Here is a 25092-nt window from a genome sequence, read left to right as displayed (position 1 = left end):
GCATGCAGACGGTGTGTGTGGATGTCTGCAGATGTGCAGATGTCTGTACACAGTGCACAGAACTTTGGTAATTTTGGTTGTCACAATCTTTACCCAGTCAACAATTTGATCTCACAGTGATCTCACCATGAGCTCACAGGATACTCGTGATGAGGTCACAATGTAAGGTAACAGTGAGCTAAAAGTGTAACCTCACAGTGCCTCAATGTGAGCTCATACTAATGTGAGGTCAAAGTGCACTCACTGCACAGAGACTAGGTACCCAACATGCATTGCAGCATGAAGCTTTTGATTGTCACCATTGTTGAGATTCATACACTGATTCTTGATGACTCTCTTTGCTTTTAAATGACACAGTAGTTCAAAAAGTTTGTGTCTTATCATGCTTTTAAAATTCTTCATAAACGATTATGACACTGCTTGGTCCTATACTGTATATTCACAGAGCCTTAACAACTTTAGATTAATAACTCCTCACAAAGACTGCATACTGAATCTAGGTGATGGTTGTGCTAGTATCATCCATAACAAACCAATACCACCTTTAGTAATGGAAAAAGCAAAATGATCAGACTGTCCAGAAAACCGAACATTATTTACAAAATTATTACCTGTAATCCAGAGATTCAGTGATGGAATGAGTCCCTTGATTTGCTTTTTTAAATTCTCTAAAACAGGTAGCCACTGATTTGCATTTTATGATCACCAAGCACCACGGTTTCAGCTAAAACTTCGGTAACACTTTATTCTGATGGTCCCTTTTGAACATTCTGTTGACACTAAGTAATGTTGCAACTACATGTCAACAAACTCTCATAAGAGTATTAGTAGACTGTCTACTTAATATCTACTAACTCCTTATTGTGTTGGTCTCCCAACAGATATTCTACTGACTATAAGTAACTTTGCAAGAACGTGTCAACTTAATCTAACCCTAACCCTACCAGTCAACTAATACACTACTAACACTCTAATGAGAGTCAGTAGAAATGTAGGTGCAACATTACTTATAGTCAATAGAATGTGTTAAAGGGACCATCAAAATAAAGTGAAACCAAAACTTATGTTCTGTTCTACTGAAGAAAAAAGTCAACTACATCTTGGAAAGCCTGAAATTAACAGCAAAGTTTCATTTTTGGGTGAACTATCCCTTTAATCCTGTTCTGTACACACACGTTTCAGTAATATATGGAAGTGACAACTGCATTCTACAGCCAAATCAAAAATAAGGTAGTGAAAGTGATAGCAACACTTAACAATATGCTAGAAATGAAATAAAAACAGCTAGAAATAAAAACAGTCAACAGAGGATGGTAATTATGTGTGTCTAAAGTGGTTTCTTAGGGGGAAAAAATGTAATAACCCCATTAGATATCTATTAAAATATTCAGTTATTTGTTCAATGAACACATTTATCCTAACTTTTACAGCACTGAAAGTATACATTTAAGAGTCTGAGGCTGCATTTACACTGCAGGTCTTGATGACCAATTCCGATTTTGTGACTATATCCGATTTTTTTGGATGACGTGCTTACATTTCTTTTAAAAGTGACCCATATCCGATGTGTGCATTTTACACTGCACTTGGTGAAACAAGCCAAAAATAGCATATGACATCACAAATCAATTTGAATAGTACATTGAGTTTAATTTATTGACATGGAATTCATATAGAAACGTTTTTAATGGAATAGTTACATCTATAGCTACATCAAAATAATTATATATCCTAGCACAATTCTTCAGGACAGTGATGTACGCAGCTCCGCTGAAAGCTTGCGAGTGGAATAATACTCAGGTGGTAGAAGCATGTCACATCGTCTGTGTTTTTTTAGTAATTAAAACCAAATGCGTTCATCAGTGATTGTATATCAAAGGAGGGGTTTGTTTGTGTGCATTTTATTTTGTGATTTCAATGGAACGAACGGGACTGAAGCGCTCGTCCGTGCACGAGCTGTCATCACTAACAACAGCGGCAGCGAGCACTCAGCGTGATTTCAAAAGCAACACATTTCAGCGTCAAATCGCCTTTTATTTAACACAAATGAACGAAATTAATACTCTGCTACTCAACTAAAGATGTTTCATTCTTTACAGGTTTTTTGTACCGCGAAATGTTTAAAAAAACTCCCTTTTCAATGACTTAGGAGTCGCATTTACAGGGGAATATCCGATTTGTCCACTTACACGGCAGGCGCAAATGCACGTATCTGATTCAGATCTGATTTATTTCCACATATGAATGAGGCCTGAAACCGATCGGAATCCATGTGATTTTTTCCTGCTGACACGGTCGTGGGCCATATCCAATCTGTGCCACATGGGAGGAAAAAATCGGAATTGGGTCACTTGAACCATGCAGTGTAAATGCGGCCTGAATGTGTCTAATAAGGTCTGGAGTAATCTGATGGGGTCTTTAGGGGTTCTGATATGGTCTAATACAGTATGTCAGGATCTCATGTGTTTTTGTTAAAGGTTATGACGTTTTGTAAAACCAACAGTAAAGTTTGCCAGGACAAACTCTGATATTTATTCATCCTTACATTTTAAAAATACTTTTACTAAAATATTCAGTTATTCGTTTAATGAACAAATTTATCCTAACTTATACAGCACTAAAAAAGCATACACTTTAGCAGTTCATGCATTTCTTGGGAGCTGAGCCTTTGACCTCTGGTTACAGAAACATTTATGCACATTAAGATTTTTCACTGGAAATACAATTAAAACAATTTAAGCATAAACCTTTTGGTGAAGTCATCTTAAAATTTATTCAGAACATGCATTTAATCAGGTGCATGCAAACGTGTTTGGGTAGTGTATGCCTGTACCTGCTGTTGAATGGCAGTTTTCTTCATCACTGTTATCTTGACAGTTATCCTGTCCATTGCATAGAAAGCTGCGATCTACACACCGTCCATTGTCACAGTGGAACCGTGCAGATGAACACACCAGAGGATTAGCAGCTGTGGAGTGAGAAGAGAGATAGGTGATAGGTGGCAGGTGGCAGTCATTACCGAAAATGCCACACGCACCGCGACAATGTCCGTGACACAAAACGCAGTCCATTGACATGTGTCACAGGTTTTAGTGACACATGCCACTCTCCACTGGCACGTGGCACTGGAGTGTCACTGAGCATAGTGGCATGTGCCAATGGCATCTGTGCGTCAGATGTCATGTCACTTAATGTTAAAACTGCTGCTGTGATCTAGGCTACATGCTGCCGTTTTCAAAGCAAAACTGTCTGTGAAATTTCATTCACTGACGCTCTTCCAACAGCAGCGCTAAACCCGGAAGCGCATAATTACTTACTTGCCGGCAACCCGCCAAAATAAATGCTCGCTGATTTTACGTTTGAAAATTATACAAATAATGATAATAATAAAAATATAAACATTTATTTTAATTTTACTATAAAATAATTGCATTTGTATGTAATACTGCCTTTTTATTTCTTCTGTGCAGTGCTACGATGAGTTTTGTTTAAATCATTTCATGGATAACAATAGCCAGTCATTCATTCTGTAACATCTGCTTATGATCCTTGATGGTTGTTGGGACTTTATGTCTTAAGAGACCCTTTTAGCCTTTTGACATTTCACAGCCTGGCCCCACATTCTACCGTTATAAGGGTGCTAATTGCCAAGGGTTGTCCCCCCCACTGTCAAAAAGATGCTAAACAGATCGACTATCTTGTCTTTAGATCGGACTTCAAACACATTCCAAGAGAACTAAATGACCCTCGGTACCAGGCCTGGCTGACTAGTGGACTACCCCCCATGATTACAAGATAAATAACACACACACATAGAGGCATTTTCTTTATTAAGACCATAATGAATCAGTTACAAATGTATCTGGTATATGCATGTGTTGTTTGTATGTTTCCTTATTATATTAGCCTAGTTACCACTCATTATTCGTATTAGTAAGCTCTAAACACTCATATTCAGGTGTATGAATGTATCTCTGGTTTAATACCTTTTAGATGTCTCTTTCTTGATATAAAAATGATCTGCTCTTTATTCCTCACACAATGATGTACACTATGTGAAATGCATCACACTATTTTTACTGTACTGTGGGAAAAATTACACCAGTCTCCAGATCAGTCGTAAAACATGCAAATGAGGTGTCAAGTGGGACAATGAAACACTTTCCCGCTGAAACTATGTGCCTTGTTATTGGTCAAACTAACCAAAATGGGTGTTACAGGGAAACCAGATAAAACTTCTACCACACCGAAAAGGCAACGCTTCTCGTTACTTTCGGGCCCTGGAGACACTTATCACCTTGGAATACTCACGACTCCCCTTCCGGGGGGAGTCCGATCTTCTGGCAGTTTTAAGTTCAGTAACTTTGTCGATTCACTTCGGACTAATCAACCCATGGCTGGAACGACAAAGCTTTCACTCCTACAGGAATTCACCAGGAATCTACGCATTATACATGTGCCAGGATGCTTTACTCAGCACCCACAAAACCTATGCAAGTAACCGCTTGTTAACTACTTAGATGCGCTTCTAGGCTTCGCCCCCTTTTAATTAAGGTGATGTGATTATCTGATGGTTCTTAACAGGTTGTAGTTAGCTGATGTCTAAATCTTGCCATTACACTGTCTCTTGTGCGCGAGCACTCCCTCTCTCTCTCTCTCTACATGCCTTCCTTGCATTGGCATCTATGTTTAATGTGTGTATGTCTGTGTCTAGTTCGATGTTGCATGTTCCCCTGTAGTGTAGTTTAATAAACATCCATAAGTATTCACACTTGGTTGTCTGTGTCTGCAGCTCTCAGAACGAGGTCACTTTAACATCCGGTCTTGTTACATGCTCGGGGAGCAATGTTTCAGTAAGGAAATTATTTGTTGTGGCCAGAGAAATAATTTTCCTTAGAGTCAATAGAAGGGTCCGTACTGCGGACAAACTAATAATTTTATTGTACTATTAATGCTACAGCTAATTCCTGAAGATGAATATTGATAACAACTCGTTATGATTAATTATGTTCATCTCATAAAGCAAATATGCTACAATTCACATTAATTAAGTATTCAGAGAATAATATTGTCTGTTTTAACTTACATCTATTTATAAAATTTTGATTCATTTTGTAGAATTGAATTATAAATTAAGCTGGTATAGTATCGTAAGGCATTTTTATTGTATCGTGACAACCCTATTATACACCACATTGCTTGTTTCAGTTTAACCTAATTCCTACATTTCCTCCGTCGAGTTTAATATCTTTTTTTTTTTAGATTGTTTGTTCATTCATTCATTCATACAGTAGGCTAGGCTAGCGTCACTGGAAAAGACGCCTAGTTGGTACAACAGGGTCACAGAGCATTTTCTTGAAAAGGAACGTAGGGCAGAATTTACGTATAAATAAATGGACAATTTTTATGATGTAGGCCGAAAATGAGCTTCCCCTCTTTGAAAGACCAGCAGCCGCCACTGCTACAAAGAACCTGCAGTATAAAAGGAGTCAACTTCATCAACAACTTCAATCTTTTCTAGGGCCATAAACAACTGTTTAAACTGGATGGCCTCCACCCAAACAAACTTGGTGCAAGAGTGCTAAAGGACAATATCTATTTATTACTCCACCATCCTTCAGTAGTGTGTGCCAATCCACTCAACCTGAATGGCACACACACACACACCCCTGGACAAAATATGAGTGATTACAGGACTTCATATCAGCTTCTGAGTCATCACGTGGTTGACACATCCCACAAAGACAATGAGAACGCCACGCAGCTGTAACAATCATCGCTCATGAAAACTATCCCGGCTGAGCCCTGCCCACAGAGCTCATCACAGACAGACTGTGACCTTGTAGAACAGCTCCAAGACGCAGCACCCAAGGACAACTTTCTGGAAAACCGCCGGGGAAGCCAGGACAACATATCACAGCCACCGGAAAAACCACAGCCAGAGACCCGCTCACACATTATTCCCCTCTCCAGTATCTCCACTTCTACACTGTAAAAAATTGCTGTAAAAAAATGGCCGTATTCTGACAGTAACATCCTGTTTTTTCATTACAACAGTAAAATCCCGTTAAAAACCCCAATGCATTCTGGGTAATATTTGTTGTTTTTGAGAAAGTATCGGTTACACTTTATTTCGATAGTCCACTTTAGAAATTCTACTAACTATAAGTAACTTTGTAACTACATGTCAACTAATTCTCATTAATTTGTAACTACATGTCTACTAACTCTCAGTAGGGTAGGTTTAGGGTTAGTAGAATAAGTTGACGTATTTGCAAAGTTTCTGATAGTCAGTATGTTGTATGTTGTGGACCCATAAAAATAAAATGTTAGAAGATATTAAGCAGACAGTCTACTAATACGTTAATGACTGCTAGTTGACATGTAGTTGCAAAGTTACTTACTGTTAGTAGAATGTCTAAAGTGGACTATCGAAATAAAGTGTTACCAAAGTATCTTTCTGCAGCCCTGTGAAGTAAAAGTGCTCAGATTCGACACTCAGATGCTGTTTCAAATCACACCCTACACCCTCATTCACTATTCCCTACATGAGTTTACTAATATAGTCCACCTGACAGAAAGAATGAACACTAATGAGTGAATTCAGCCAATGATGAACAGCTGCTGTGGACAAGCAGATTCACTGAAGAAAAGAGCAAGAAATGAAACTACAACTGACAAACAGCCACAGCCTTAGATGAAATCAACTGAAATAAGACTACAGAGAATGATTAGCAGACGCGGACAATCCAGGGGTCAGAAAGTAAAAGTCCTGCCATATGTTTATTCCACCCATGAACTCAGCAGCTGATTTCACCAGAGGAGGAACCAAGTCATTCCTTTCAAGTCTCAAGCAAGTCTCGAGTCAAGTCATCAAAGAGTTAAAGTTAATGAGATAATTAAGTGACTAATAAAATGATGATTCTACATTAGTGATGAAGACCTGCTGTTATTGAGAATGACAGAGGATCAGATGCTAATGTTTTATTGGTTAAAATGATGCCACCATCATGGAGATCAGTGTTAGCTTTAGTTGGGCTCTTGACCCTTTTAATAATTCAATAGCTTGCTTCTGAGCAGTTGCAATAATGTTCAACAGCAAACATTTGTGTATTGCTGAGTTAAAAGCTTGAGGTTGAAGATTAGTTTACACTTTCTGCTAGCATCATGAAGTGGTCTTGCTTTGGTTTTATGACTGGTGTTCAGGTATTACTGAATTACGAAAAAAAAAGATCTATTAACCCTTATAAAGGCTTCATTTCCTGTTTACACTACTGGTATTTGGGGTCAATATGACCCCAAAATTGAAAGAGTAATTGTAAAAAAATTATAAATTTTTAATCATACAAATAATGTATAATTTTTTTTGTTAACTTCTCATCTATACATTAATGTTGTGTTTTTGGAGATATGAAGTACTTTTGTACCTGTTTACCACAAAAATTCTCAACTACATCATTAGCTTGCATGTGAAATATTAAATTATTATGAATAAATCTCATAAATGATGATCTAAATTGAATTTAAATCGTTTCTGGATATTGATCTAGGTGTTAGGTATGCAATTCTGCCATCTGGTGGTTAGAAAAAAACTTGTAGAAGTCACAGTTTTTGAAAGAATAGTGTAATGACCATATATATCCAGCAGAGGCCCATAGAGAGCCATTCATTTGTCTGGAAGTGGTCAACTGCTCCTCTCACAACTTTTCTGATATATATTTTGTAAGTATATATTGAAACATTATAAAATACATTACAATACATATTTTTGCCAAAGTTTAGAATTTGTTTTTGTTGTTTGATGTATTTTGAAGAGCCCACTTTTGCTATAATGCCACATAAATTTGCAGAAATGCCACACAAGTTGTCACTAAAACGTGATTGCACGTACATATTTATTTCAATCTAAAAAGTAAAATAAAAATCTTTTTTTTTTACATAAATGTAAATAAAACCAAAAAAAAAAAAAAACCTAAACTAAGCTAAAAAACAACAACTGCAATAAGCAGATATGAATGGTGGGTATGTGTGTAAGAGAGAGTGTGTGTGTTCGTGTGTGTGTGTCTGCGTGTGTGTACATATGTGAGTGAGTATGCTCGTTCCACATTGCATTTGTGCTCTAGTATCCGGCTTTAATTTTTTTGTGTGGACATTTTCAGATTTATGCAGAATTTATTGATTTTATTTGCCAATTTCTATAGAAAATGCTCTTTGTTACAGTCACACGTGTGTGTTTTTGTGTGTGTGTGTGTGTGTGCGTGTGCATGTCTTTTCTACATTGCATTTGTGATCTAGTACCAGGCCTTCATTTCTGTGTGAAAATTTTCAGACTTATGCTGGATTTATTATTATTTTTTGACAAATTAAAAAAATATATATAGGTTTTTTCGCATTTCCCATTAATTTTCAATTGGGGTCATATTGACCCCAAAGACCTTATTAGGTAAAAACAATTACATACCTTCAGAACAACCGAATCAAGCCCATTTTTTTTATGTGAATACAGATAGAAAATGTTGAAAAGTAACAAAATCTTATTCCACTGAGATGAAGGGAAACATATTTTTTAACTAAAGAAAAGTCGACTGGGGTCATACTGACCCCAAAGAAAGGATTAGGGTTAAACGGACACCACTGTAGTGATTAAATATTTGGGGGAGACTGTATCAGCCCAGGCTTTTAGTCATGAACACTTATCATATGATCCTCAATAGTGGTGACAATATTTTTTCATACTGCCTTGCATGATGGGAGTTTTTACTATGGTGTTACCCAGCATGCATTGCAGCATGAAGAATTTGTTTGATTGTCATCATTGTTGAGATTCATAAGCTGGTTCTTGATGTCTGTATATGTCTAAATAGCATAGGAGCTCAAATAATTATATGATTATAATTGATTCATAATGTATACGCTTTCTTTTCATACTGTGGTTTCAAAAACTAAACATACAGAGATCTAACAGAGGAGACAAGGGTCAAGAGCCCAACTAAAGCAAACACTGATCTCCATGATGGTGGCATCATTTTAACCAATAAAACATCAAAATCTGATCCTCTGTAATCTTCAATAACAGCAGGTGTTCATCACTAATGCACAATCATCATTTAATTAGTCACATAATGATCTCATTATCTTTAACTCTTTGAGGACTTGGGATTTGACTCGAGACTTGCTTGAGACTTGAAAGGAATGACTTGGTTCCTCCTCTGGTGAAATCAGCTGCTGAGTTCATGGGTGGAACAAAAATATGGCAAGACTTTTACTTTCTGAGCCCTGGATTGTCCGCCTCTGATGATTAGACAACTCCACAAACAGCATTACAGTTTGACTTTATTTCTGTCATATATCTACAAAATTTCTTTGAAAATTATCAGAGGTTTAGATGTTTTATTGAAAAGTATGGAAGCAGAATAATGACAATAGTTTTTTAAACATAAAGCATGCTGAATTCCACAAATCGAAGAAAAAAAAAAAAAAAAGATGCATTGCAATTAACAGTGCTTGCATTTTAATGCCTTGTATTTCCAGGGCTTGTATTTTTAGGTCCTGAAATTTAACATAGTTGTTTATTTAAGCTGTGAATATTTAAATTCAAAATATTTCACACACATTTTCATAATTAAAAATTCAATAATTCATATTCACCTTACAGAATTCACTTCCAAAACATTAAATCTGTTTAAAAATATGATGTATAATATTCGACAGGCAAATTTCGGTCATTTTACTTCACTTTCCAAATTCGCTGCCACAAATTCAGTGGTTAAAATCGGCAGAAAATTCAGCGTTGCACATCCGGGAACCGCAGGAATACCAGTAGAGCACCGATGCATGATCTCCAGCTGATGTCAGCCGCTCACTAGCAGGCAGAGGTGGAAAGTCCAGGGGCCAAAGAGTAAAAGTCCTGCCATATTTTTCTTCCACCCATGAACTGAGCCAGCTGATTTCACCAGAGGAGGAACCAAGACATTCCTTTCAAGTCTCAAGTCAAATCCCAAGTCCTCAAAGTTAATGATATAATTAAGTGACTAATTAAATGATGATTGAGCATTAGTAATGAACACCTGATGTTGACAATCAACATCACTGAAGAAAAGAGAAACACAAGAACTACAACTGACTTCAACCACAGCCTTGGATGAAATCAACTGGAAGAAAAAACAAAACAAAAAAATTTGGGCTCTTGAGCCGTTTATTCATTCATAGAAACAAAACAAAAAACCTAACAGGGAAAGAAAAAAAAAAAAAAAAAAAAGAAAAACGTTTATAATATTTTCTCATAATTAGCATTCTGAGGTGTACTAAGAAAGGCATTTCTTAAGTATTATCCGAATCTATATCTGTATCAGAGAGACAAAGCAAGCCTTTAATGAAATCCAAGAAGGGATCCCAGGTGCTACTGAAGGTTTTAAGGGAAACTTGAAGCATAAACCTTAATTTCTCCAATTTAATGTAAAAAAATATGTCTTGTATCCATCTATTGTGAGTAGGGGAAGTCTCCTCCATTTAAGGAGAATGTTCCTTCTAGCTAATAGAGTACTAAAATCAACCACTTGAACAGTAGCATTAGAATAAGTAGTGTATGGTAGAACACCAAAGACAGCTGTCAATGGATTGGGACTCAGTTCAACATTAAGTGCTTTTCCCAGTGTGTCAAACACGTTGGACCAAAAGGTTATTAATCGAGGGCATGACCAGAACATGTGTACATGATCTGCTGGAGCTTGTTGACAACTGTTGCAAGCATCATTCTTTTCTGGAAAAATTTTTGATAATTGTGCATTTGTCAGGTGGGCTCTGTAAAGTACCTTGCATTGTATCAAACCATGCCTAGTGCAGATTGATGACGAGTGCACCCGATAAACCCAGTCAACACGTGAGATCACGCAATGATCACAGTGATATCACACCATTCTCACATGGTGATCCTCACAGTGTGAGTAATATATGAGCTCATTGTGAACTCAAAAAGATGAGCGGGGTTCTTATTTCTGTTAGACATCTACAAAAGCGCTAATTGAGAATCAACAGATTTAGATGATGATGTTTTATTGTTTCGTTTGATGTTACCATCAATGTGTAGTGTTTGCTTTAGTTGGGCTCTTGACCCTTGACTTTATAACATCATATTTTTTGGGGCTGCTGTAACTGTGTTTGAAAAACACATTTGTTATAGCAAGGAAAACCAAAAAAGAGACTGCAACCAGGTGATATTGGTTTGTTACTGATGATAAAAGCACAACCATCACCTAGATTTAGTATGCAGTCTTTGTGAGAAGTTATTAATCTAAAGCTTTTAATAATAGCTCTGTGATTATACAGTACAGACCCCAGCAGTGTCATAATTGTTCATTAAGGATTTTAAAAGCATGAGAAGACATAAACATTTTGAACTACTATGTCATTTAAACACAAAGAGAGACATCAAGAATCGGTGTATGAATCTCAACAATGGTGACAATCAAAAGCTTCATGCTGCAATGCATGCTGGGTACCTAGTCTCTGTGCAGTGAGTGCACTTTGACCTCACATTAGTATGAGCACACAGTGAGGGCGCTGTGAGGTTACACTTTTAGCTCACTGTTACCTCACATTGTGACCTCATCACGAGTATCCTGTGAGCTCATGGTGACATCACTGTGAGATCAAATTGTTGACTGGGTAGGATGCATGACCACTGTTCATCTGAAATAGGAATAGAGAGGTCTTGTTCCCAAATCTCTTTGAAACGCTTTGAAAGATCAGGCATCAAAGTATTAATTAAATAAAAAATGACTGAAATAAGATGTTTATCACTGGGTTTAAGATTGAAAAAACTGTCTAGTGCATATTCTGGGGGACGATTTGAGAAGTGAGGGAACAGTTTCTGCACAAAATGTCTTGTCTGAAAAAAACGAAACAGGTGACTATTGAGTAGGTTAAACCTGGCAGATAGGGAAGAAAAGGATGTAAACACATTCTCCTCATACAGGTCCTTAATTGAGTGTATACCATTACATGCCCATATACGGTATGCAGAGACCAAACAAGATGGTGAGAAAGCATGGTTTTCCAAGATAGGCATATGTATAGATGCTCTGTGTAATCCAAAACATTTTCTAAACTGAATCCAAATTCTGAGTGAGTTTGAAACAACTGGATTGGAAGTAATTTTGCTGTTTACTAACGGAAGCTGAGAAGTGATAACAGAACGTACACTGTAAAAAAAAATCTGTTAAATTTACGGAAAAATACCGGCAGCTGTGGTTGCCAGAATTTTACCGTGAAAAAGACGGTAGCAACATTTTAGGATTTACAGAACTGTTTAAATTTACAGTGAAAAACCGTATCTCATTAACTGATACAATGTTAATACACAAACCTTTCAGTTAAGACATTTTATTTGCAGAAACCGACTACGCTTAAATTATCCAACTGCCATTTGTTTATAAACTAATATTTATAATGTTTATGTAATGTGAGCATAAGAGTAGTGAGAACTACTTTGCATAAATCAGTAAGATTTTCTTCATGGATTTAAACAAAGTCACCAATTCAGCTCAAAACTCTTGCAAATAACAGCAACACACATACATGCGTGATTAAAACTAACAAAGAGATTCTCTTTATATCAGTAGCTACACAGTTATTGCCTTTAAATAAAGCAACATGCAGCATAACATCAGTGTCTCTCTGTCCGTCCTTGACTTAAACACAGGCTCTACTCTCCAGCACAATGGTGACCCACAAAACACAACAGGAAGTTGACTGTTAGGTTTTACAGTATTTTGCTGTTTATTTTCTTGATTTTACGGTGAAATACCGGCAGCTGTGGTTGCCAGTAATCTACTGTTTTTTACAGTTTGTTCCGTAAATTAAATTTACGGTATATTTCTGTTAAAATGACGTTCCACAGAATGTTTTGTCATCTCACAAATTTAACCCCTTTAATCCCACAGCAAAATCCTCAGTTATAAAGAGCACTTCTATGTGTCCACACTACAGAGTGTTGAAGTAACACTGAAGCAGTGATGAATTAATGAGAGAATTAAGTGACTAATTAAATTAGGATTGAGTTTATTGATGAACACCTGCTGTTAACAAGTAGAATCATTGAAGGAACGAGAAACAAGAGCAGAGAAACAAAACTTACAGCTAAAGCCAAGATGAAATCAACTGAAATAAAACACATGAAATCTCTCAATATTTCAGAAGAGGGTGATTAAACAACTCCACAAACAGCATCTTATTACTAACCACTTTTACTTTATTTCTGTCATGTGTACAAAAGCTCTTATTGAGATTTTAGTTGTTGTACTTTCATTTGAAGTCACCATATTGGCGATCAGTGGGTGCTTTAGTTGGGCTCTTGACTCGTGACTCTTTAACATTGGTTTTTGTTTGGTTGCTTTTAATTCGCTGTGTTTATTAAGCACAGTTTTTAAAGCAAAAGCGCCAAATTAATCTATCATCATCGGAGACTGATGTTTGTGATGTCAAAACCGTCATGATCTAGTTTAATTCACTGGTTATCCCATGTTAAGTCTCTTATTAAACATGTGATATGTTAATTGCACCATTAATTGCTACAGTAATCAAATGTTGTGAAACAGCTCTAACCAGAATATGCACAAATAAATGTATTGAACTACGGCAGAACTTAAACACACACAGACATCAACAATCAGCGTATGAATCTCAAAATTGGTGACAATCAAAACGATATTAAAAATTTAAAAACGGTTCAACTCTGAACATCACAAAACAGTCTACTGAAAAGTAACAACAAAAACAACACCAAAATAAAAGCAAATAAAGAAAATATTAAGAACATTCAGCTGCATAATTTATTCATGCTGCAGTGCATTCTGGGAGTTTTGTACTGGCACCCAGCATGCTTTGCAGCATGAATTGTTTATTATTAATAGTCACCATTGTTGAGGTTCATGTGCTGATTCCTGATGTCTGTGTGTTTCTGAATGATGCTGTAACTCTGAAGGTTTTGTGCATAAAAGGTTTTAAATTCTTTCATAATGGTTTGTCAGCTTAACTTGTGGAGTAATATTATTACCATAGCCAATATGAAATTAATTACAAATCACCCACATTGTTTGACACTAACTGAGATCAGCGATCCAGGTCATTAGAAGATGATCACCACTTTTAAGTTTTAACCAAAACTACAAACACTCTTGGCTTTTCTTGTCATAACTAATGTGTTTACAAACGCAGTCATAACAGCCAAAGAAAACTAACCTCAAAGAGTCAAGGGTCAAGAGCATGACAAAAGCAACCACTGATCGCCAAAATGGTGAGATAAAACAAAACATTTGAAATAAAATATAAACCTCTGTTAATTCGTAGATATATGACAGAAATGAAGTCAAACTGGTTAGTAATAAGTGGAGCTGCTGTTTGTGGAGTTGTTTAATCATCCTCTGCTGTTTTATTTCAGTTGATTTCATTTAAGGCTGTGGCTGTATGTCAGTTGTAGTTTTGTTTCTTGTTCTTTCCTTCAGTGATTGTGTTTGTTAACAGCAGGTGTTCATCAGTGTCTGAATTCACTCATATGTTCTCAATCACTCTGTCTAGTGGACTATATAGTGAAGTAATGTAGGACTAGTGAATGAGGGTGTAGGGAGTGGTTTCAGACACAGTCTATGAGTGTCGACTCTGAGGCTACTTTCTCGAAAACAAAGGTTAGATCTATTACAGTTATTCACTGTATATAGTAAGGAAACTTACTCTTAATCATTTAACAGGTTATTACTGTGGTATTTTACAGTTTTTTACTGTTAAAATCACAATCATTTTTTACAGTGTAAATCATATTTACTTTGGGTTACTTTACATCTTTGGGTAAGTGGGGGTTATTCCAGTATACAATCTTACTAATATTACTCGCCCAGAAATAGTGCTGAAAATTTGGAAGAGACAGGCCACCTTTTGACTTAGGAAGTTGAAGAATAGATTTCTTGATTCGTGGTGGTTTATTTCCCCAAAGGAATGGCCGTATCGTGCTATCTACATTTTTAAAGAAAGATCTGGTGATGAAAATTGGAATGTGCTGAAAAAAATTAAGTAGTTTATGCAAAGTGACCATTTTAATCAGGCTAACACGTCCAGCTAGGGACAAAGGGAGTGTGGACCACCTTGCCATGTCCTCCTTAATTCGATCAACAAGAGGTAAAAAATTATGGCTAAATAATTGACCATATAGATCAGTAAAGAATATCCCTAAATATTTGAAGCCCATCGTGGATAATTTGAAGGGAAATTGGGAGAACGAGAGTTCTCTAGCTGCAGGGTTTACAGGGTATAGTTCGCTTTTTTGCAGATTAATTTTATAGCCCGACAGGTGGCCAAACTTGTCCAAAATCTCAAGAATAGAAGGAATGCCCTTACATTTGTGCTTTTTTCAGTTGCTTATAAACATATGGCTAAAGTCTTATAGCACTCTAGACAGCACAAACTGGGCTACAATAATATGTTAGCAGCATTTATGTACATGATTTTGTTTTTGAGAAAGAAACGTTTATGCATGGTTAGTGAAAAACTAAAATTTTGAAGTCACTGAAGTAAGGCCATAAAACATACAAAACATTTGTTCACAAGACTTTTGAGAACTGGATCTTAGCTTAGTGTTTTTGCTTCAAAATGATATGTAAATCATCTTGTTTACTTGCTCACAGAAAACAATATATTGATTTAAAGATTCTAAGTCATTTTTTGAGTAAAAAGGGTCTATGCGAGAAGGCGTCAACCTTCACATTCACACCTGAGAAGACAAAGGCCCACATAATGAGCTGCATAATGAGCTTCATAATCAGCTATTCAGTCAGGTTTGTGACTGAGAGGAAAGAGTTACAAGAAAGAATATGAGGACAAAATAATTTTTTGTTTGTTTGTTTGTAGTTTATTTAGAATATATTTAACTATCACACAAAATAACTTGAGATACACTTGCGAGTGCAATTAAACAGTTTATTAGGAAGAAACAAACAAATAAACAACACAAGAGTCAAGACGTCATGGGTGCAATATCCAAAACAGTGGCAGGAAACTTGAATGCGGGACAACGGGAGACAGCAGAAACTGCATGAGAAAAAAAATCTTTTTTTAAATGGATGTGATTACCACAATGATCTGACAAAGAAAGAGCAAACATGGTGACTATAATATGTATATATATATATATATATATATATATAGTCATGGCCAAAAATATCGGGACCCTTGTTAAATATGATCAAAGAAGGCTGTGAAAATTAATCTGCATTGTTAATCCTTTTGATCTTTTATTTAAATAATTCACAAAAATCTAACCTTTCATTGAATAATAAGAATTTAAAATGGGGGGAAATGTCATTATGAATTAAATGTTTTTCTCAAATACCTATTGGACACAATTATTGGCACATCTAGAAATTCTTATGAGAAAATATCTCTGAATATATACATATATTAGGGGTGGCACGGTACACAGATGTCACGGTTCGATACGATTTTGGTACAACAGGGGAAAAAAAAGAAATCTACTACGCTCAGTTTCTTTTCATTTATTTTTAACAGACAGTAGTGCAAATTAAAAAAATTTCCATCTAGATGTGAAAATACTAAATATTATTACGTTATATAAAATCTGTTTTGTTTTCATTGTGAGTGTACACAAATAAAAGCAGACCTTTATACAGTGATTATTAATAAGACAATAAGTGTTTAAAGTTGATTCTGCTGGTATAAGGAAACAGTTGAAGTGATTGCACCAGAACACACACACACACACACACATCAGTTCCAGCATTGCTAACTTATATATAATATATATAAATGAAAATACTATATTATACAGTATAATACACTTTAGTTTAGTATGGTTCAAAAACACTATAGCATTTGCATCATTATATATATATATATATATATATATATATATATATATATATATATATATGCTCTTAGTGCTGTCAATCGATTAAAAAATTTAATCGTGTTAATCACAGTCATGGACTGTGATTAATCATGATTAATCGCAAATTTAAAATACTAGGATTTACCTGTAAATGTGTTGAAAAAGAAATGCATGACAAACTAGTTTAAGGAAACAGAACCTTTCACACGTCCGCCAGGTATGAGACATAATCCTTATTATTCTTTTATCATTATTCTTTTGTTTTTATTCAGCCATTATCGGCCTTTAAACTGGCAATAAAACGTTTACCAAGCCACATCGCTTCAATCCCAGCATACATTTACCCAACTATTATCAAAAGTATTTCTAAATAAATACAACAAAACATTTCTTCAACATTGTGACAAAATGCATTATGAAGAAGAATTGGACCTGTTCTGCAGTTGCATTAGAGCTAATATTAGCATCATGCTACATAAGACAATTTATGAGATTAATAGTATACTTTTACTCAGAACTCCCTTCAAACCACCATTGAGTGTTTGTAATAACTTCCTTTTGCGATCACATGTGGAATTTGGTTGTTTACTGTTGTTAAAATATGCTGTTTATAGCCTTTTATGTCGCTGCACAAATTAGCATTTCAGATTCAACTCAAGAAAATCACATACAGACCATATCTATCGTAATCATGTTTTTATTATCTTATATAATCTACAGTGACTGTTGTCATGTTTATTTCTGCTGTGTAAAAGCCTTAACATGTATTCTGCTGAAACTCACGTTGTTTGTGATGCTACAACCGCCTCTCAGTTCTTAAGTTGCCAGGGATACAATCCAAGTATAATAGACATTAGTAAAATGATCTATTTAAATATTTATTTGTCTATATACAATTTGGGCGGCCGCGGTACATAAAAAAAAACACAACCCACGGCTCTGTAATTTTTCGCACTACTATGACTGGAAGAAGTCGGGGGTCAAACCTTATCAAAGATTCATCTGTGTTAAAAAAATATTAACGTGCTAAATTTTTTTGATTAATCACATGGGTTAACACGTTAACGTTGACACCCCTAATATATATATATATATATATATATATATATATATCATTATATATAGTTATATACAGGTGTTGTACAGCATTCAAAACTATAAGTGGCCTGTAAGGAGATATTTCATATTTCAACCAATTTTACTCTGAATAGCTGATTTTAGTCTGACAATAGCCTCTTTGGAAATTTAGATATAAAATAGGCTATAGCTGAGCAACATTTTAACTCATGAAGGTAATAATAAAAAGACTTACTTGTCAGGAATTATATCCTCCGCTGGGTCCAGACGGTCTTCAAAATGCAAACGTTCGTCATCTGAGTCGCGTTCTTCCTCTGAGGAGAAAGTAAACTCTTCATCGCTGTCCAGAACCATCCGAAGTGCTTCTTCACCCGTGTAGCATGCCATCATCCAAACGCGCAGAAAAAGTAAGTAATTCAATGATGAAGCTTGACGTTTTATGCCATTTCTCGGGGGTGTGTAAGTGACCTGGCTCACCTCAGTTCATTTACATATGAACAGCACGCTCAGTTGGAGGCGGGATCACATTTGCTGTAATGAGGTGATACAGGAGAAACCGGACCACTCCTTACTTTCATACGGATTACATAAAAAGAGATTATTTGTTTTCAACTTAAATTGGTTAACTTAAAAGTAGACATTTCAAGCTTTCTATACATAGATTTATCTCGTCTTTGAGGCAAATATTCGCTGAGATTTGGATTGTTTTATTTATATGTCTGTGAAGAGAGGTGACAGAGACAGAGATGGCGGAGAATGAACCCTGTTTATTTTCGTTATTCTACAAAAGCACAGCATTTTGTTGTTATTCAGTGTATACAAATAAAAGTAGGCCCTTTACAGATTCGATTGATGTATTGCTCTTATTTGTACGATCAAAACTGAAAGTGTAATTTAAGTTCTTTTCTGCATTATTATGAGGAGAAGCCGAATATTCACCAGAAGAGACGGACGGCAGCTCGTAAGTGTTGCGATACTTAGTCATAGATCTGTTGTTTAAATTATTTACCTGCTGTTGGGAAGGAATACTTTCGTTTCCCTTCTATTTCTATTCTGCATTTTCGTTGAGGTTTCGTTGTTTGATTGCACTTTCTGTTAATTATAATAATTTGCACCTCGGCTAAGAAGGAACCTGGATCATTTTCAGTGCTCCTTGCTAGCGAAGTGTTAGTTTCGTCTTGAGTTATTTGCACAAGGCTATTGGCTGGGCCAATCAGAAGCCGGCCACAGCGACTGTAAAAGTATTTAAACTGCCTGTTCGCTATTACAAGTCGGGAGAAGCCGAATATTCACCAGAAGAGACGGACGGCAGCTCGTAAGTGTTGCGATACTTAGTCATAGATCTGTTGTTTAAATTATTTACCTGCTGTTGGGAAGGAATACTTTCGTTTCCCTTCTATTTCTATTCTGCATTTTCGTTGAGGTTTCGTTGTTTGATTGCACTTTCTGTTAATTATAATAATTTGCACCTCGGCTAAGAAGGAACCTGGATCATTTTCAGTGCTCCTTGCTAGCGAAGTGTTAGTTTCGTCTTGAGTTATTTGCACAAGGCTATTGGCTGGGCCAATCAGAAGCCGGCCACAGCGACTGTAAAAGTATTTAAACTGCCTGTTCGCTATTACAAGTCGGGAGAAGCGAATATTCACCAGAAGAGACGGACGGCTCGTAAGTGTTGCGATACTTAGTCATAGATCTGTTGTTTAAATTATTTACCTGCTGTTGGGAAGGAATACTTTCGTTTCCTTCTATTTCTATTCTGCATTTTCGTTGAGGTTTCGTTGTTTGATTGCACTTTCTGTTAATTATAATAATTTGCACCTCGGCTAAGAAGGAACCTGGATCATTTTCAGTGCTCCTTGCTAGCGAAGTGTTAGTTTCGTCTTGAGTTATTTGCACAAGGCTATTGGCTGGGCCAATCAGAAGCCGACCACAGCTGTTTTCACGGTAGTGTGTTAAGGCTGTATTTTCAGAGGTCCGGCGCTGACGCGGAAGCATCAGCGAGCGTTCAACCTCCTCGTGTGAAGACCGGCGAGGGTAAAGACCATCGACTTTTCCTGCGCGACTTTAACCGAGCAACGACTCGAGCGACACACTTAAGTATCTTTTCTTTTTCCCCTTCCTTACACACTCTCCGTTTCCATCCTCTTTCCTGCCACCTCTATCATGTGTTTCCAAACTATTCGGTTCTCTCTCAACCACGCTCTAACGTCCCACGCAGACGGCAACGTAATCCTGCTAACCTCGCCTTATCTCTACCTCCTTCACTACACCTCTTTCCTTCTCTGTGGGTCTCTGAATTGTCAGTCAGCTGTCAACAAAGCTGACTTCATTTCTGCTTTTCTTTAAAATCCACGCTCAGCATCTTGGGCTTGACTGAGACCTGGATTCGTCCAGAAGACTCAGCAACCCCAGCTGCTCTCTCTACTAATCTCTCTTTCTCTCACACCCCCGGCAAGTTGGCGGGTGGAGGCACTGGTCTGCTCATTTCTAACAATTGGAAATACTCAACCCGCTCTTCCCTATGCAATTACAACTCATTTGAATCTCATGCCATTACTGTATCAGCTCCGATAAAACTCCAGATCGTGGTCATTTACCGTCCCCCTAGCCAAATTCTAGCCACCTTCCTAGAGGAGCTGGACGGGCTGCTGTCCTCTTCGTGGAGGATGGCACTCCACTCCTAGTCTTTGGTGATTTCAACATTCACCTAGACAAGCCTTATGCTACAGACTTCCATGCACTCTAGCTTCGTTTGATCTCAAACGCCTTACCACTACTAGCACGCACAAATCAGGCAACCAACTTGACTTAATTTACACACGCAATTGTACTGCAGATAACATTCTGGTACAACCGCTACATACTTCGGACCATTTCTTCATTACATTTACATTACACTTTGCTTCTCCTGTGCCACCAACCCCCCTACCAGTTACTTTTAGACGAAACCTCGCTCCCTTTCTCCTTCCCATCTTTCCTCTGTGGTATCCTCCTCTCTTCCTTCACCCACCCATTTCTCATCTCTGGATGTAAACGCAGCTACTGAGACTTTATGCTCTACCTTAACCTCTTGTCTAGACGACATTTGTCCTCTCTCCTCTAGGCCCGCACGGGCTGCTCCTTCCAACCCCTGGTTATCCGAGGTTCTTCGTGAACATCGGACTACACTCAGAGCGACAGAGAGAAAATGGCGCAAATCAAACGATCTGTCGGACCTCAGTAGGTACCAGTCTATGCTCACATCCTTCTCTGCTAAAGTCCACACTGCCAAATCCTCACATTTCCGCAACAAGATCGACAGCGCTCCAGACATGCGTAATCTCTTCAGAACATTTAATTCCCTCCTCTGTCCCCCTCCACCTCCTCCCTCCACCTCTATTACAGCTGATGACTTTGCCACTTTCTTTACAGACAAAACTAGATCAATCAGTGGCCAGTTTTCACCTCCACGCACACAGGACCCTCACCCTACCACATCCACTGCTAAAACTCCCATCTTTTCTTTCTGTCCACTCACTGAAGCTGAAGTATCCAAGCTTCTCCTCTCCAACCATCCTACAACATGTCCTCTTGACCCAATCCCCTCACACCTTCTCCAAGCAATCTCACCCACACTCTTACCTGCACTCACACACATCATCAACACATCCCTACTCACAGGTAACTTCCCCATTGCGTTCAAGCAGGCTCGGGTAACCCCACTGCTCAAAAAACCTACATTAAACACTTCTCTTATAGAAAACTACAGACCTGTCTCTCTCCTTCCGTTCATAGCGAAAACACTTGAACGAGTTGTCTTCAACCAAGTCTCACTGTTTCTTTCACAGAACGACAAACTGGATGCTAAACAGTCAGGTTTCAGGAGGGGCCATTCAACTGAGACTGCGCTTCTCTCGGTCACTGAAGCCCTGCGGTGCAAAAGCCCATTCAAATCATCAGTCCTCATTCTGCTGGACCTATCTGCCGCTTTTGACACTGTCAATCATCAGATACTCCTGTCCACCCTCTCATCACTGGGCATCTCTGGCATTCCACTTCGCTGGTTTGAATCCTATCTCACTGGTAGGTCTTTCAGGGTGGCCTGGGAGGTGAGGTATCCAAAGCACATACACTGGTCACTGGGGTTCCTCAGGGATCAGTTCTTGGACCCTCCTCTTCTCCACATACACTACATCACTGGGTCCCATCATACAGGCACATGGATTCTCATACCATTGCTACGCTGATGACACACAGCTCTACCTCTCTTTTCAACCAGATGATCCAACGGTAACTGCAAGGATCTCAGGTTGCCTGGCGGACATCTCGGCATGGATGAAAGAACATCACCTGCAGCTCAACCTGGCAAAGACTGAGCTTCTTGTCCTCCCTGCCACTCCGACTCTACAGCATGACTTCACGATCCAGTTAGGTTCATCAACAATAACCCCATCAACTTCGGTCAGAAATCTTGGTGTAATCTTTGATGATCAGCTGACCTTCAAAGACCACATTACAAAAACTGCTCGATCTTGCAGGTTTGCACTATATAACATCAGAAAGATCAGGCCCTTTCTGACAGAGCATGCTGCACAACTTCTTGTCCAGGCCCTTGTCATTTCTAGGCTGGACTATTGCAATGCTCTTCTGGCTGGACTTCCGTCTAATACAGTCAAACCTCTACAAATGATTCAGAATGCAGCGGCACGACTGGTCTTCAACGAGCCCAAAAGAGCCCATGTTACACCTCTCTTTATCTCCCTGCACTGGCTACCAATCACGGCTCGCATCAAGTTCAAGACACTGATGCTTGCATATAGAACAACCACTGGCTCAGCACCCGTTTACTTGCACTCTCTATTAACAAACTACATCCCTCCAGAAATCTGAGATCTGCTAGTGAGCGGCGCCTCGTGATACCATCACAGAGGCGCAAAATCACTCTCTAGATCATTCTCATTCACCATTCCTGGCTGGTGGAACGATCTTCCCACCTCTATCCGGAATGCTGGATCCCTGTCAATCTTCAAGCAACAACTGAAAACTCATCTCTTTCGACAGCACTTGACTTCATCCTAAACTTAAAAAAAAAAAAAAAAAAAAAAAAAATTATCTTTACTTATTCCTTCCTTTGGTAGTTTGTATTTATTTGAACAATGTCTGAGACTTGGTGTTGCAAGCACTTCGTATGTCTGATTGCCTCTTCAAGATTAATCGCTCGATGTATTCCCCAATTGTAAGTCGCTTTGGATAAAAGCGTCTGCTAAATGACTAAATGTAAATGTAAATGTATTATGCCACAAAACGCATATATGCGTTTGTCGACCTCAGAGGGTTAAAAGATGGTTTAGTAGGTTATTATATTAATCTATTTAATATAAACGTTCGACTAGTTTACTAGAAAAATCCATAGTCGAGGGCTGGCCTAGCCTACTTGGCACAAGGAACCGATCCATTTTTTTAAAACAAAATGCTGTGACATTACGAAATGTTTGACTGCAAATCACGTCACATAGTATTCCATTGCACGGGTTACGCATGTGTAAGTAGACAAATGTTCTTGTATTATTTAATCTTTCTTAAACTATGGGGGTGCTTTGGTCTTTTTAGGGGTGCTAGAGCACCAGCTAGCCCTAGTGCCGCCCATTACAATCATTTGAAGTTTGATGTTTGCAACACAGAAATGTAGCCTACTGTGTAGACTGTTTGTAAAGCTGTTTCAAACATAAAGTTTATGATGAGCGCTGCTCTCTCTGGATCAGCGGCTGCGTGAAAGCAGGTTTAAATATTCCGATGTGATTGTGATTTTAATGGTTTAATAGACATGGTCTCATCGACATAGCAAGATTGAGTGTGTTTGAATCGAGATCGACATCATTTAATGAATAATCCATATGGGCCTGTAGCCTATTTATTTTTGTATGTCATAATTTGTACCAGACCTCAAAAGTTACCCGGGCTCAGGCCCGGGCGGCCCCCCCCCCCGCTTCCGTGATCCATGCATGGACCCACACACAATCATGGACACACTCTAGATTTACTCATGAGTAGAGGTCTAAACATTTATACTGTTATTAAAGATGTAGCACTATCTGATCACTTCTGTATTTTCTTTGATGTATTGATCTCTGCTACCACTTAATCTAGATCTGTTTCTGTCAGAAAGAGATGCATTAACGAAAACACTAGTGTGGAGGCTATATCTTTAACACCAACCATTTCTGCAGACTCTGTTGATCTTCTCTTTGATTCCTTTAACTCAAAAGTTAAGAATGTTATTGATGATATTGCTCCTGTAAAATTCAGTAAGAAGACTGGCAGACAAAAATCACCTTGGAGAAAATCAATAGCAGTTCAGAGTATGAAAAGACAATGCAGAAAAGCTGAGCGGATGTGGCAGAAGACGAAACTTGAAATTGACTATAGCAGCTATAAAGACAGCCTTCAAGCTTCCAATGTGGAATTAGCCACAGCTAGACAGACCCTCTTCTTAGTGCTGGGCGGTATGACCAAAAATTTATATTACGGTGTTTTTCAAAATTATACCTGTTTCATGGTATATGACGTTATTTTATTTATTTTTTCATGCATGGCCGGGTGTTAACCACATTTTCTACTGATTGAGAGAGGAAAAACTATAGTAGATTGACTTAGAATGCCCTATTTTACTGTCATGATGAGCGAATATTGTAGAAAAAGTCCACACTAAATAGTGACTAAACACAATTCATTAATACACGTTAACCAGGAGTCACTCTCATTTATAATCGCGCATCGTCTGATAAAATCAACATGCATCTAACATTACACTAAAGAGCGGCTACACTGTAAAACCCAACAAGTTAGGGTAACTCAAAAGTTTGAGGAAACTGATTGCCTTAAAACATTTAAGTTTTTTAAAACTAATAGTGATGAGTACTCTGAACTTATTTCAGTCGAGTTCACTAAAATAAGATATACATTGCAGTTAAGTAATTAAGTGACTAATTAAGTGCTGATTGAGCATTAGTGATGATCACCTGCTGTTAACAAACAGAATCACTGACAGGAAGAGAAACGCAAGAACAACAACTGACTTTAGACACATGCTTAGATGAAATCAACTGAAATAAAATACATTAAATCTCAAGATCTGATTAAAC

General features: G+C 37.6%; 1 protein-coding gene across 6 annotated transcripts in view; it reads right to left on the bottom strand.

Annotated features, from left to right (window-relative positions):
• The window catches only part of ldlrad3 (low density lipoprotein receptor class A domain containing 3), a 135099-nt gene that overhangs the window by 25564 nt on the left and 84443 nt on the right, over positions 1 to 25092 (bottom strand). For 5 of the 6 annotated variants that reach the window (XM_058766553.1, XM_058766554.1, XM_058766558.1 and 2 more), the window contains one exon: positions 2834 to 2968. The exons of the other annotated variant lie outside the window; for it this stretch is intronic. In XM_058766553.1, coding sequence (XP_058622536.1) covers positions 2834 to 2968 — 135 coding nt within the window. The remainder of the gene's footprint in view (positions 1 to 2833; positions 2969 to 25092) is intronic. 6 annotated transcript variants of the gene reach the window in all.

The sequence above is a fragment of the Onychostoma macrolepis genome, chromosome 25 (genome assembly GCF_012432095.1).
Source record: "Onychostoma macrolepis isolate SWU-2019 chromosome 25, ASM1243209v1, whole genome shotgun sequence".
Taxonomy (NCBI): Eukaryota; Metazoa; Chordata; class Actinopteri; order Cypriniformes; family Cyprinidae; genus Onychostoma; species Onychostoma macrolepis.
The sequence above is the reverse complement of the archived record's forward strand: the minus strand, read 5'-3'. Positions and strand labels throughout refer to the sequence as shown.